General features: G+C 46.9%; 1 protein-coding gene across 1 annotated transcript; it reads left to right on the forward strand.

Annotated features, from left to right (window-relative positions):
- Positions 1 to 221: 221 nt before the first annotated feature.
- Positions 222 to 13019, forward strand: LOC122923911 (ran guanine nucleotide release factor-like). Its single transcript, XM_044274773.1, has 5 exons — positions 222 to 321; positions 5377 to 5493; positions 9503 to 9659; positions 9787 to 9881; positions 12602 to 13019. The coding sequence occupies exons 1-5, from the start codon at positions 242 to 244 to the stop codon at positions 12720 to 12722; spliced, it is 570 nt and encodes a 189-aa protein (XP_044130708.1). The 5' UTR covers positions 222 to 241; the 3' UTR covers positions 12723 to 13019.
- The last annotated feature ends 2059 nt before the right edge of the window (positions 13020 to 15078 follow it).

A 15078-nucleotide genomic window follows, 5' to 3' on the forward strand; every position in this document is an offset into this window, starting at 1 on the left:
TCCCATAAAAAATAAAATAAAAAAAGATTTCGACAAAAATTCAAAAAAAAGTTCAGTCTAGGAAAAACGTAATGAAGAGACAAGAACAGATAAGAAAATAAGGGGGAATAAAAATCCAGTTTACTTTAGAATTCTTGACGACCTGGAACCGGAAATGGATGTCTCAATGCCCGGTGCATGACGGGAGATGTAGTTTTAGCGTCAATTAAACAGTTCAGGAAGCGGAACCATAGAAACGGCGATGGAAGGAAACTCAGAGCAGCGTCCACTGTTCGGAGGAGCATTTTCTGCCATTTTGCCCCTTAATGTCCAGGACGTCAGGTACAGGATTAGATTGTCAGCTCCTGGGCTGTAGATGTGATGTACAGGATTAGATTGTCAGCTCCTGGGCTGTAGATGTGATGTACAGGATTAGATTGTCAGCTCCTGGGCTGTAGATGTGATGTACAGGTCTCCTCTATACTGCGGGGTCAGGTACAGGATTACATTGTCAGCTCCTGGGCTGTAGATGTGATGTACAGGTCTCCTCTATACTGCGGGGTCAGGTACAGGATTAGATTGTCAGCTCCTGGGCTGTAGATGTGATGTACAGGTCTCCTCTATACCCCGGGGTCAGGTACAGGATTAGATTGTCAGCTCCTGGGCTGTAGATGTGATGTACAGGTCTCCTCTATACTGCGGGGTCAGGTACAGGATTAGATTGTCAGCTCCTGGGCTGTAGATGTGATGTACAGGTCTCCTCTATACCCCGGGGTCAGGTACAGGATTAGATTGTCAGCTCCTGGGCTGTAGATGTGATGTACAGGTCTCCTCTATACTGCGAGGTCAGGTACAGGATTAGATTGTCAGCTCCTGGGCTGTAGATGTGATGTACAGGTCTCCTCTATACTGCGGGGTCAGGTACAGGATTACATTGTCAGCTCCTGGGCTGTAGATGTGATGTACAGGTCTCCTCTATACTGCGAGGTCAGGTACAGGATTAGATTGTCAGCTCCTGGGCTGTAGATGTGATGTACAGGTCTCCTCTATACCCCGGGGTCAGGTACAGGATTAGATTGTCAGCTCCTGGGCTGTAGATGTGATGTACAGGTCTCCTCTATACTGCGGGGTCAGGTACAGGATTAGATTGTCAGCTCCTGGGCTGTAGATGTGATGTACAGGTCTCCTCTATACTGCGGGGTCAGGTACAGGATTAGATTGTCAGCTCCTGGGCTGTAGATGTGATGTACAGGTCTCCTCTATACTGCGGGGTCAGGTACAGGATTAGATTGTCAGCTCCTGGGCTATAGATGTGATGTACAGGTCTCCTCTATACTGCGGGGTCAGGTACAGGATTAGATTGTCAGCTCCTGGGCTGTAGATGTGATGTACAGGTCTCCTCTATACTGCGGGGTCAGGTACAGGATTAGATTGTCAGCTCCTGGGCTGTAGATGTGATGTACAGGTCTCCTCTATACTGCGGGGTCAGGTACAGGATTAGATTGTCAGCTCCTGGGCTGTAGATGTGATGTACAGGTCTCCTCTATACTGCGGGGTCAGGTACAGGATTAGATTGTCAGCTCCTGGGCTGTAGATGTGATGTACAGGTCTCCTCTATACCCCGGGGTCAGGTACAGGATTAGATTGTCAGCTCCTGGGCTGTAGATGTGATGTACAGGTCTCCTCTATACTGCGAGGTCAGGTACAGGATTAGATTGTCAGCTCCTGGGCTGTAGATGTGATGTACAGGTCTCCTCTATACTGCGAGGTCAGGTACAGGATTAGATTGTCAGCTCCTGGGCTGTAGATGTGATGTACAGGTCTCCTCTATACTGCGAGGTCAGGTACAGGGTTAGATTGTCAGCTCCTGGGCTGTAGATGTGATGTACAGGTCTCCTCTATACTGCGGGGTCAGGTACAGGATTAGATTGTCAGCTCCTGGGCTGTAGATGTGATGTACAGGTCTCCTCTATACTGCGGGGTCAGGTACAGGATTAGATTGTCAGCTCCTGGGCTGTAGATGTGATGTACAGGTCTCCTCTATACTGCGAGGTCAGGTACAGGATTAGATTGTCAGCTCCTGGGCTGTAGATGTGATGTACAGGTCTCCTCTATACCCCGGGGTCAGGTACAGGATTAGATTGTCAGCTCCTGGGCTGTAGATGTGATGTACAGGTCTCCTCTATACCCCGAGGTCAGGTACAGGATTAGATTGTCAGCTCCTGGGCTGTAGATGTGATGTACAGATCTCCTCTATACCCCGGGGTCAGGTACAGGATTAGATTGTCAGCTCCTGGGCTGTAGATGTGATGTACAGGATTAGATTGTCAGCTCCTGGGCTGTAGATGTGATGTACAGGTCTCCTCTATACTGCGGGGTCAGGTACAGGATTAGATTGTCAGCTCCTGGGCTGTAGATGTGATGTACAGGTCTCCTCTATACCCCGGGGTCAGGTACAGGATTAGATTGTCAGCTCCTGGGCTGTAGATGTGATGTACAGGTCTCCTCTATACCCCGGGGTCAGGTACAGGATTAGATTGTCAGCTCCTGGGCTGTAGATGTGATGTACAGGTCTCCTCTATACTGCGGGGTCAGGTACAGGATTAGATTGTCAGCTCCTGGGCTGTAGATGGGATGTACAGGTCTCCTCTATACTGCGAGGTCAGGTACAGGGTTAGATTGTCAGCTCCTGGGCTGTAGATGTGATGTACAGGTCTCCTCTATACTGCGGGGTCAGGTACAGGATTAGATTGTCAGCTCCTGGGCTGTAGATGTGATGTACAGGTCTCCTCTATACCCCGAGGTCAGGTACAGGATTAGATTGTCAGCTCCTGGGCTGTAGATGTGATGTACAGGTCTCCTCTATACTGCGGGGTCAGGTACAGGATTAGATTGTCAGCTCCTGGGCTGTAGATGTGATGTACAGGTCTCCTCTATACTGCGGGGTCAGGTACAGGATTAGATTGTCAGCTCCTGGGCTGTAGATGTGATGTACAGGTCTCCTCTATACCCCGGGGTCAGGTACAGGATTAGATTGTCAGCTCCTGGGCTGTAGATGTGATGTACAGGTCTCCTCTATACTGCGAGGTCAGGTACAGGATTAGATTGTCAGCTCCTGGGCTGTAGATGTGATGTACAGGTCTCCTCTATACTGCGGGGTCAGGTACAGGATTAGATTGTCAGCTCCTGGGCTGTAGATGTGATGTACAGGTCTCCTCTATACCCCGGGGTCAGGTACAGGATTAGATTGTCAGCTCCTGGGCTGTAGATGTGATGTACAGGTCTCCTCTATACTGCGAGGTCAGGTACAGGATTAGATTGTCAGCTCCTGGGCTGTAGATGTGATGTACAGGTCTCCTCTATACTGCGAGGTCAGGTACAGGATTAGATTGTCAGCTCCTGGGCTGTAGATGTGATGTACAGGTCTCCTCTTTACTGCGGGGTCAGGTACAGGATTAGATTGTCAGCTCCTGGGCTGTAGATGTGATGTACAGGTCTCCTCTATACTGCGAGGTCAGGTACAGGATTAGATTGTCAGCTCCTGGGCTGTAGATGTGATGTACAGGTCTCCTCTTTACTGCGAGGTCAGGTACAGGATTAGATTGTCAGCTCCTGGGCTGTAGATGTGATGTACAGGTCTCCTCTATACTGCGAGGTCAGGTACAGGATTAGATTGTCAGCTCCTGGGCTGTAGATGTGATGTACAGGATTAGATTGTCAGCTCCTGGGCTGTAGATGTGATGTACAGGTCTCCTCTATACCCCGGGGTCAGGTACAGGATTAGATTGTCAGCTCCTGGGCTGTAGATGTGATGTACAGGTCTCCTCTATACTGCGGGGTCAGGTACAGGATTAGATTGTCAGCTCCTGGGCTGTAGATGTGATGTACAGGTCTCCTCTATACCCCGGGGTCAGGTACAGGATTAGATTGTCAGCTCCTGGGCTGTAGATGTGATGTACAGGTCTCCTCTATACTGCGGGGTCAGGTACAGGATTAGATTGTCAGCTCCTGGGCTGTAGATGTGATGTACAGGTCTCCTCTATACTGCGGGGTCAGGTACAGGATTAGATTGTCAGCTCCTGGGCTGTAGATGTGATGTACAGGTCTCCTCTATACTGCGAGGTCAGGTACAGGATTAGATTGTCAGCTCCTGGGCTGTAGATGTGATGTACAGGTCTCCTCTATACTGCGGGGTCAGGTACAGGATTAGATTGTCAGCTCCTGGGCTGTAGATGTGATGTACAGGTCTCCTCTATACCCCGGGGTCAGGTACAGGATTAGATTGTCAGCTCCTGGGCTGTAGATGTGATGTACAGGTCTCCTCTATACCCCGAGGTCAGGTACAGGATTAGATTGTCAGCTCCTGGGCTGTAGATGTGATGTACAGGTCTCCTCTATACTGCGAGGTCAGGTACAGGATTAGATTGTCAGCTCCTGGGCTGTAGATGTGATGTACAGGTCTCCTCTATACTGCGGGGTCAGGTACAGGATTAGATTGTCAGCTCCTGGGCTGTAGATGTGATGTACAGGTCTCCTCTATACCCCGGGGTCAGGTACAGGATTAGATTGTCAGCTCCTGGGCTGTAGATGTGATGTACATGTCTCCTCTATACTGCGAGGTCAGGTACAGGATTAGATTGTCAGCTCCTGGGCTGTAGATGTGATGTACAGGTCTCCTCTATACTGCGGGGTCAGGTACAGGATTAGATTGTCAGCTCCTGGGCTGTAGATGTGATGTACAGGTCTCCTCTATACTGCGAGGTCAGGTACAGGATTAGATTGTCAGCTCCTGGGCTGTAGATGGGATGTACAGGTCTCCTCTATACCCCGGGGTCAGGTACAGGATTAGATTGTCAGCTCCTGGGCTGTAGATGTGATGTACAGGTCTCCTCTATACTGCGAGGTCAGGTACAGGATTAGATTGTCAGCTCCTGGGCTGTAGATGGGATGTACAGGTCTCCTCTATACCCCGGGGTCAGGTACAGGATTAGATTGTCAGCTCCTGGGCTGTAGATGTGATGTACAGGTCTCCTCTATACTGCGGGGTCAGGTACAGGATTAGATTGTCAGCTCCTGGGCTGTAGATGTGATGTACAGGTCTCCTCTATACCCCGGGGTCAGGTACAGGATTAGATTGTCAGCTCCTGGGCTGTAGATGTGATGTACAGATCTCCTCTATACTGCGGGGTCAGGTACAGGGTTAGATTGTCAGCTCCTGGGCTGTAGATGTGATGTACAGATCTCCTCTATACTGCGGGGTCAGGTACAGGATTAGATTGTCAGCTCCTGGGCTGTAGATGTGATGTACAGGTCTCCTCTATACTGCGGGGTCAGGTACAGGATTAGATTGTCAGCTCCTGGGCTTCTATATGTGATGTATATATTGTCTCTTCTCAGCGAGATGCGGGAGGTCCCGGACAACCAGGAGGTCTTCGTCCACTCTCAGACGGATCAGAGCATCATCGTGGAGCTCCTGGAGTATCAGGAGGGGATGTCGGACCCGGACGCTGCTAGGTGAGGAGCGAGGAGATTGGGAGTTTTCTTCTTGCAGTTCTGACATTGGCCACTAGATGTCAGCGGAGCCTCTACAGACTTTACTGGTCTCCTTGATGTTATTTCCTGGGCCCTTTCCAGTCGCCCCCTCACTACCCGAACCTCCTCTTTCCCCTAGGCCCATGACTGCACCCCTGAGAGACCGTCTCCATCCAGGACGGGACACCCAAAGGAGGACCCTCGGCCCTATAGCAGCGGCTGTTTTGTGTCCTATGGAGAGGACGGTCTGTGAAGAGCTAAGGTTTAGGCTGCAGGAGCCCCTGACTTGGTCCGCATATATGCTACTGTTCCTATTTTTTTTTTATTTTTTTTTGCGTACCATATGCGGAACCATTCACTTCAATGGGTCCGCAAAAAACAACGGAAGGTACTTCGTGTGCATTCCGTTTCCGTATTTCCGTTCCCCAAAAAAGTTGTGAATGTCCTATTGTTGTCCACAAATCGCGGTCCGAGGCCCCATTCTATACGGATATGTTTTATGGAATAACGGAACAGAAGAGGAATTAAATCAGAGAAAAAAAACAAAAAACTTAGATACAGAATAACAGATCAGTGAAAAACGGATCGCAAAACAACAACGGTTTGACTAAGCGCTCATGCACATGACCGTATGTATTTTGCGGAACGGAACAGTCGGCCCCCAGTAGAGCAGTACTATCCTCGTCTGTAATGGGGACAATAATGGGACATGTTCTAGTTTTTTGCAGAACAGAAATACGGACAGACGGAATGCACATGGAGTAACTTCAGTAGTTTTTTTTTATTTTTGCGAATCCGTTGACGTGAATGGTTCCGTATACGGTCCTCAAAAAGAACGGAACGGACACGGAAATAATACACATTCGTGTGCAGTGTGCGAGAAAAAACGTGCTCCCTCCTGGTCCAAGTCGCTGTCCGTTTTGTGTGAGCGAAGTAGCTGAGGATGAGTCCCCGTCCCTGCTTCTCAGTATAGAGGACGTTCTTAAATCTGAAGTCTCCGATTCTATGAAAGCGTTTAAAAAAACGCCTCCCTGCCATGCAGTGGGCAAACAGTCACGCTAATGTGATCTCAGAACCCTCTGATGAAAACGGACAGGGAGAGGTCCCGGGCGATTCACGTTCTTCCTCGGCTGAAGAATCCTCCGGTTGACCCCTATTGTCCCCAGAGGATTCGGATTCCTTACGTAAAGCGATCAGCGCCACTATGAAAATAGATGAGGCGAGGGAGCAGAAGTCGGTCAAAGAGATTACGTTTGGGGTCTTGGGACATAAGCGTCCGAGGGTCTTCTCATTCAATGATAATATTAATTATCTAATCCAAAAAGAGTGGAAGAAGCCGGATAAAAAAATGTTATCCCTAGAAGTGTAAAGAGGAAATATCCCTTTGATGAGGGTGAAGCCTCCAAAATTAGACACCAAAGGTAGCCAATATCTCAAAAAGAGCCGCCCTTCCTTTTGAAAACCTTGGTAAAAGGGCAGAGGTCTATCTTAAGTGTGGGAGGCCTCTACCCAGGGCATTAAGACTAACCTGGCCACTATCTCTACAGCCAGATCCCTAAAATTATGGTTGCAGGAGTTGGAGTCTCATATTCGAAACAAAATCTCTAGAGATCAACTTCTCGCAGTTTTTCCAACAATTTTCAAGGCGGTAGAGTTCATCTCTGACGCCTCAGCGGCTTGTAGATCGGCAGCTCTGTCAGACTCTGCTAGGAGAGCTATCTGGCCTAGAGGTTGGTCTGGCGATACGGGTTCAAAGAGCAATCCTATGACACCAAGAAGGGTTTTCCTGTTTTTAAGTCCCCCTCGAAAGCAGTTTTTTTCGTAAGAACTGGGGAGGTTTCAATAGATCCGAGAGAAAACAAAATAACCGAAAGGGGAATCTAGAGGTAAAAAAAGACAGTGGTTCCTCTTCCACTCCCAGTCTGGTTCAGGGCCTAAGTCAGGTCAGCAATGACCATTATGGGCCAGTGGGGGGGGGGGGAAGACTCGCTCTTTTTTCTCAGGCTTGGGAGAAGATCTCAGCAAGCCGGTAGATAAACAAAATAATAAAAGAGGGTTTTAGCCTAGAGGTTTTCTCTCCTCCTCCGGAAAGACTAAAAATCACAGATCTATCTGCAAATTTGGGGAAAAAATGTGGCATTAAGGGAGGAAATTTTTCTTTATTAAAAAAGGAAGTTTTAGTCCCAGTTCCAGATTTAGAAAGAGGCAGAGTGTTTTACTGGTACCTGTTTCTGGTCCCCAAACCAGACGGCTCTTTTCGGATGATGATCATAAACTTGAGAGAATTAAATCGGTAGCTCAAATACAAAAAGTTCAAAATGGAATCCATTCAGTCTACAGTACAACACCTCGTCAGACTGTGTGATGGCTACCGTATGTTCCAGTTCATGCGGATTTTCAAATATTCCTCAGGAGGTCAAATAACTCCTCTACAATACAGAGCTCTTCCTCTTGGCATCTCCCAGGCCCCCAGACTTTTCCCAAAGTTAATGGTGGAGTGGAGGTGATGGCCCACATAAGGGAAAAAGACAAAGGGGTTCCTCTTTAATTACTCCCTATTTAGATGATCTCTTGGTGGTAGCAGAATCGGTAAGTCTTCTTGAAGTGCTAAAAATTCTTTAAAGGCTCGGTTGGCAGGTAATTTGGGCAAAGTCATATCTGGTCAGAACTGTGTCTTCCTGGGATTAATCCTGGGCTCGGTACAACGGCGATGTATCCTCCCTCATCACAAGATATCTCGCCTAGGGTAGGACATTCAGGCTCTGGTAGCCCCAAAGAGACGAACCATCAAACAGGGCATGTCTGTCTTAGGCAGGATGACCTCAACAATCCCACCTGTCGGTTGGTCCCATTTTCATTCCAGGATGCTTCAGAGGCAAATCCTGAAGGAATGGAAGGATTCGTGGTCCCCTCTGGATGCCCCTCTTCACTCCTCAGGTAGTACAGTTCCTAACCTGGTGGCAGGATCCTGCAGATTTATCTCAGGGGTTTCCGTGGGATCTACAAGAACAGATAACGATTACCACCGACGCCAGTCCTACCGTGTGGTGGGGCGTTTTGTCAATGGGGAGTTCTGCAGGGAGTCTCTGAGAGAATTAAGAGCTGTTTCTCTAGCCCTGAGGGGGTTTCTACCCAAACTTCCAGGAAAAGGGGTGAAAATCTTTTCGGACGACACTACCGTAGTATCCTACCTGAGCAGGCAGTGAGGAACCAAATCACAAGATCTAGTGGCCTTAACAGTGGACATCTTCTCTAATTATGCCTCTTGTTCCCTTTATCAAGGCAGTGCCCCTAAAAGGGTCAGAAAACAAGGTGGCAGATTTTTTTTAAGCAGAAACCACCTAGACCAAGGAGAGTGGTGTCCGAATCAAGAGGTCTTCGATCAAATTGTCCAGCTTTGGGGTCATCCCTGGATAGAGACAGAACAGCAAATGCAAACGTTTCTTTTCCCTAAACCCTTCGATCTTCCTTTAGGGGGTAGGCGCCTTCTCTCTTCCGTGGCCGGATCAACTCCTGTACGCTTTTCCTCCGTTAAGACTACTCCCGAGAGTATTACAGAAGTTGAGGCAGGAACAGACGAGGCTTATTCTCATTGCCCCTTTCTGGCCAAGGAGGACCTGGGTCACTGACAGACCCCTGGATTCTTCTGTCAAGACGGGACCTTTTGTTTCAGGGGCCGGTATCTCATCCGGAAGTGAAAAGCTTTCATCTAGCAGCTTTGGTTTTTGAGAGGGAGATCTTAAAGCACAGTTACTTGTCAGATGAGGTTTTACTGTGTAAAATATAATATTTTAAAAAAAAAGAGAGAATTCTTAGAATTTACAGCAGTAAGATGAGGATGAGTTCTTGCAATTAACCGGTGCTATAGGGGCAAGGTCCCTCCCTTTAAAGCTCTCCACAGGGGTGTCCAGTCCTGGACGGAGGCGCTCTCTCATGGGCGCTGTCATGGAAAAATGCTAAGTAAGTGTAATCCTGAATTTCTGTGCTGCAGATGCCACTTTGAAGACGTTGCTGCGAGCAATGAAGCTGAGGGCAGAGCAGAGGTTGTGAGCGTGGAGCCCCTGCCCCTGGCACAGCTATCTCTCACCAGCTGCTCCAGTGCATGGGCACTTACAGGGCACCAGCTAGTCTCTAAGTTCAATGAGCAGGTAAGTACCGCACCCTATATGTGCTGCTGGTGAAACTGCAACTCCCAGCATGCACTGACATCTGTTGGAAAATGCAGTTTCTTCATTTCTGACCAATGAAGGGTCACTTATATTATCTTCTATTCAGGCGCAGAATACGGTGACTATACATATGGCGTTATTCCGTCTACAGCAGCACGCCACCGACCTCCTGGTCACCTTCAACAACCCTGTAGCCATCCAGTAAGTGGTACCAGTAGATGTGAGCTATGAGTCTGCCCCTCCTCCTGCAGGGTGATACATATAGAGGGAGCTATGAGTCTGCCCCTCCTCCTGCAGGGTGATACATATAGAAGGAGCTATGAGTCTGCCCCTCCTCCTGCAGGGTGATACATATAGAAGGAGCTATGAGTCTGCTCCTCCTCCTGCAGGGTGATACATATAGAAGGAGCTATGAGTCTGCCCCTCCTCCTGCAGGGTGATACATATAGGAGCTATGAGTCTGCCCCTCCTCCTGCAGGGTGATACATATAGAAGGAGCTATGAGTCTGCCCCTCCTCCTGCAGGGTGATACATATAGAAGGAGCTATGAGTCTGCTCCTCCTCCTGCAGGGTGATACATATAGAAGAAGCTATGAGTCTGCCCCTCCTCCTGCAGGGTGATACATATAGAAGGGAGCTATGAGTCTGCCCCTCCTCCTGCAGGGTGATACATATAGAAGGAGCTATGAGTCTGCCCCTCCTCCTGCAGGGTGATACATATAGAAGGAGCTATGAGTCTGCCCCTCCTCCTGCAGGGTGATACATATAGAAGGAGCTATGTGTCTGCCCCTCCTCCTGCAGGGTGATACATATAGAAGGAGCTATGAGTCTGCCCCTCCTCCTGCAGGGTGATACATATAGAAGGAGCTATGAGTCTGCTCCTCCTCCTGCAGGGTGATACATATAGAAGGAGCTATGTGTCTGCCCCTCCTCCTGCAGGGTGATACATATAGAAGGAGCTATGAGTCTGCCCCTCCTCCTGCAGGGTGATACATATAGAAGGAGCTATGAGTCTGCTCCTCCTCCTGCAGGGTGATACATATAGAAGGAGCTATGCGTCTGCTCCTCCTCCTGCAGGGTGATACATATAGAAGGAGCTATGAGTCTGCCCCTCCTCCTGCAGGGTGATACATATAGAAGGAGCTATGTGTCTGCTCCTCCTCCTGCAGGGTGATACATATAGAAGGAGCTATGAATCGGCTCCTCCCGCAGGGTGATACATATAGAAGGAGCAATGAGTCTGCCCCTCCCCCTGCAGGGTGATACATATAGAAGGAGCTATGAGTCTGCTCCTCCTCCTGCAGGGTGATACATATAGAAGGAGCTATGAGTCTGCTCCTCCTCCTGCAGGGTGATACATATAGAAGGAGCTATGAGTCTGCTCCTCCTCCTGCAGGGTGATACATATAGAAGGAGCTATGAGTCTGCTCCTCCTCCTGCAGGGTGATACATATAGAAGGAGCTATGAGTCTGCCCCTCCTCCTGCAGGGTGATACATATAGAAGGAGCTATGAGTCTGCCCCTCCTCCTGCAGGGTGATACATATAGAAGGAGCTATGAGTCTGCCCCTCCTCCTGCAGGGTGATACATATAGAGGGAGCTATGAGTCTGCTCCTCCTCCTGCAGGGTGATACATAAAGAAGGAGCTATGAGTCCGCCCCTCCTCCTGCAGGGTGATACATATAGTAGCTATGAGTCTGCCCCTCCTCCTGCAGGGTGATACATATAGAAGGAGCTATGTGTCTGCCCCTCCTCCTGCAGGGTGATACATATAGAAGGAGCTATGAGTCTGCCCCTCCTCCTGCAGGGTGATACATATAGAAGGAGCTATGAGTCTGCTCCTCCTCCTGCAGGGTGATACATATAGAAGGAGCTGTGAGTCTGCCCCTCCTCCTGCAGGGTGATACATATAGAAGGAGCTATGAGTCTGCTCCTCCTCCTGCAGGGTGATACATATAGAAGGAGCTATGAGTCTGCCCCTCCTCCTGCAGGGTGATACATATAGAAGGAGCTATGAGTCTGCCCCTCCTCCTGCAGGGTGATACATATAGAAGGAGCTATGAGTCTGCCCCTCCTCCTGCAGGGTGATACATATAGAAGGAGCTATGAGTCTGCCCCTCCTCCTGCAGGGTGATACATATAGAAGGAGCTATGAGTCTGCCCCTCCTCCTGCAGGGTGATACATATAGAAGGAGCTATGAGTCTGCCCCTCCTCCTGCAGGGTGATACATATAGAAGGGAGCTATGAGTCTGCTCCTCCCCCTGCAGGGTGATACATATAGAAGGAGCTATGAGTCTGCCCCTCCTCCTGCAGGGTGATACATATAGTAGGGAGCTATGAGTCTGCCCCTCCCCCTGCAGGGTGATACATATAGAAGGAGCTCTGAGTCTGCCCCTCCCTCTGCAGGGTGATACATATAGAAGGAGCTATGAGTCTGCTCCTCCTCCTGCAGGGTGATACATATAGAAGGAGCTATAAGTCTGCTCCTCCTCCTGCAGGGTGATACATATAGAAGGAGCTATGAGTCTGCTCCTCCTCCTGCAGGGTGATACATATAGAAGGGGCTATGAGTCTGCCCCTCCTCCTGCAGGGTGATACATATAGAAGGAGCTATGAGTCTGCCCCTCCTCCTGCAGGTTGATACATATAGAAGGAGCTATGAGTCTGCTCCTCCTCCTGCAGGGTGATACATATAGAAGGAGCTATGAGTCTGCTCCTCCCCCTGCAGGGTGATACATATAGAAGGAGCTATGAGTCTGCCCCTCCTCCTGCAGGGTGATACATATAGAAGGAGCTATGAGTCTGCCCCTCCTCCTGTAGGGTGATACATATAGAAGGAGCTATGAGTCTGCCCCTCCTCCTGTAGGGTGATGTGGTCTCTATGTACATTGCTATAATTTTATGTTTCCTCCTTTTCCAGTCCGGCCAGCAGTAGTAATGTGGACACTGGGACATCTGTAAATGCTTCTGCTTGGACTCTGGATGATTTCCACCGTCTTCTGTGCAGTTTTCAGCTTCATGATCCCGGCATCTTTGGCTGATGTGACGTGTCTGGATGATGATGATGATGATGATGATGACGCGGTGGGCTCTGCTGGTCATCCCCTCCAGTTTTCTTCCTCCTTGGCTCTGAGCTTGGACTGCCTGTGGTTGGATAGGATGACGATGCGTATTTTTAAAAATGGACTCCCTGCAGTGCAGGATGGAAGGACTATAGCGCTGATCTTGTGGATCCAAGGACCTGGGTTTCATTTAACCCTTTCACTAATTCTACATATATTTTGAAATATTAATTTTGAGAATAAAACATTTTCCAGATCTCGTTTGTGATAGTATGATGTATAAACGCAACAGAAGGAAGAACGACTTGTTAGAAAGAATCACCATTTATATATCCTATATTAGATTTACTGTATTGTTGTGAACATCTGTCCGATCTGTAATTTTTGCAGCTGAATGGAGATTTGTCCAACTGAAAGTTCTGAACATCTGGAAATAATGCATCAAAGCCACACATAGTGAGCGACCAGTTGCCTTCCACCTACAAAGAACCAAACTACTATAATACTGCCTCCTATGTACAAGAATATAACTACTATAATACTGCTCCTATGTACAAGAATATAACTACTATAATACTGCCTCCTATGTACAAGAATATAACTACTATAATACTGCCTCCTATATACAAGAATATAACTACTATAATACTGCCTCCTATGTACAAGAATACAACTACTATAATACTGCCTCCTGTGTACAAGAATATAACTACTATAATACTGCTCCTTTGTACAAGAATATAACTACTATAATACTGCCTCCTATGTACAAGAATATGACTACTATAATACTGCCTCCTATGTACAAGAATATGACTACTATAATACTGCTCCTATGTACAAGAATATAACTACTATAATACTGCCTCCTATGTACAAGAATATAACTACTATAATACTGCTCCTATGTACAAGAACATAACTGCTATAAAACTGCTCCATTGTGCAAGATTATAACTACTATAATACTGCTCCTATGTACAAGAAAATAACTACTATAATACTGCTCCTATGTACAAGAATATAACTACTATAATACTGCTCCTATGTACAAGAATATAACTACTATAATACTGCTCCTATGTACAAGAATACAACTACTATAATACTGTGTCCTATGTACAAGAATATAACTACTATAATACTGCCTCCTGTATACAAGAATATAACTACTATAATACTACCTCCTATGTACAAGTATATAACTACTATAATACTACTCCTATGTACAAGAATATAACTACTATAATACTGCCTCCTATGTACAAGAATATAACTACTATAATACTGCTCCTATGTACAAGAATATAACTACTATAATACTGCTCCTATGTACAAGAATATAACTACTATAATACTGCTCCTATATACAAGAATATAACTACTATAATACTGCCTCCTATGTACAAGAATATAACTACTATAATACTGCTCCTATGTACAAGAATATAACTACTATAATACTGCTTCTATGTACAGGAATATAACTACTATAATACTGCTCCTATGTACAAGAATATAACTACTATAATACTGCTCCTATGTACAAGAATATAACTACTATAATACTGCTCCTATATACAAGAATATAACTACTATAATACTGCTTCTATGTACAGGAATATAACTACTATAATACTGCTCCTATGTACAAGAATATAACTACTATAATACTACTCCTATGTACAAGAATATAACTACTATAATACTGCCTCCTATGTACAAGAATATACCTACTATAATACTGCTCCTATGTACAAGAATATAACTACTATAATACTGCTCCTATGTACAAGAATATAACTACTATAATACTGCTCCTATGTACAAGAATATAACTACTATAATACTGCCTCCTATGTACAGGAATATAACTACTATAATACTGCTCCTATATACAGGAATATAACTACTATAATACTGCTCCTATGTACAGGAATATAACTACTATAATACTGCTCCTATGTACAATAATATACCTACTATAATACTGCTCCTATGTAATAGAATATCACTACTATAATACTGCTCCTGTGTACAAGAATATAACTACTATAATACTGCCTCCTATGTACAAGAATATAACTACTATAATACATGTGACTGTTCTGTGGGTGAAGGAGACCACGTCCTGTATAGTTTGACTGCTCTGAGGGTGGAGGAGACCAGGTCCTGTACATGTTATTGCTCTATGGGTGAAGGAGACCACTGTGTGGAGGAGACCACTTCCTGTATAGTGTGACCGCTCTTAGGGTGGAGGAGGCCACGTCCTGTACAGAGTGACTGCTATGACGGTGGAGACCACGTCCTGTACAGAGTGACTGCTATGACGGTG

This window comes from Bufo gargarizans, unplaced genomic scaffold, assembly GCF_014858855.1.
Source record: "Bufo gargarizans isolate SCDJY-AF-19 unplaced genomic scaffold, ASM1485885v1 original_scaffold_2052_pilon, whole genome shotgun sequence".
NCBI lineage: Eukaryota > Metazoa > Chordata > Amphibia > Anura > Bufonidae > Bufo > Bufo gargarizans.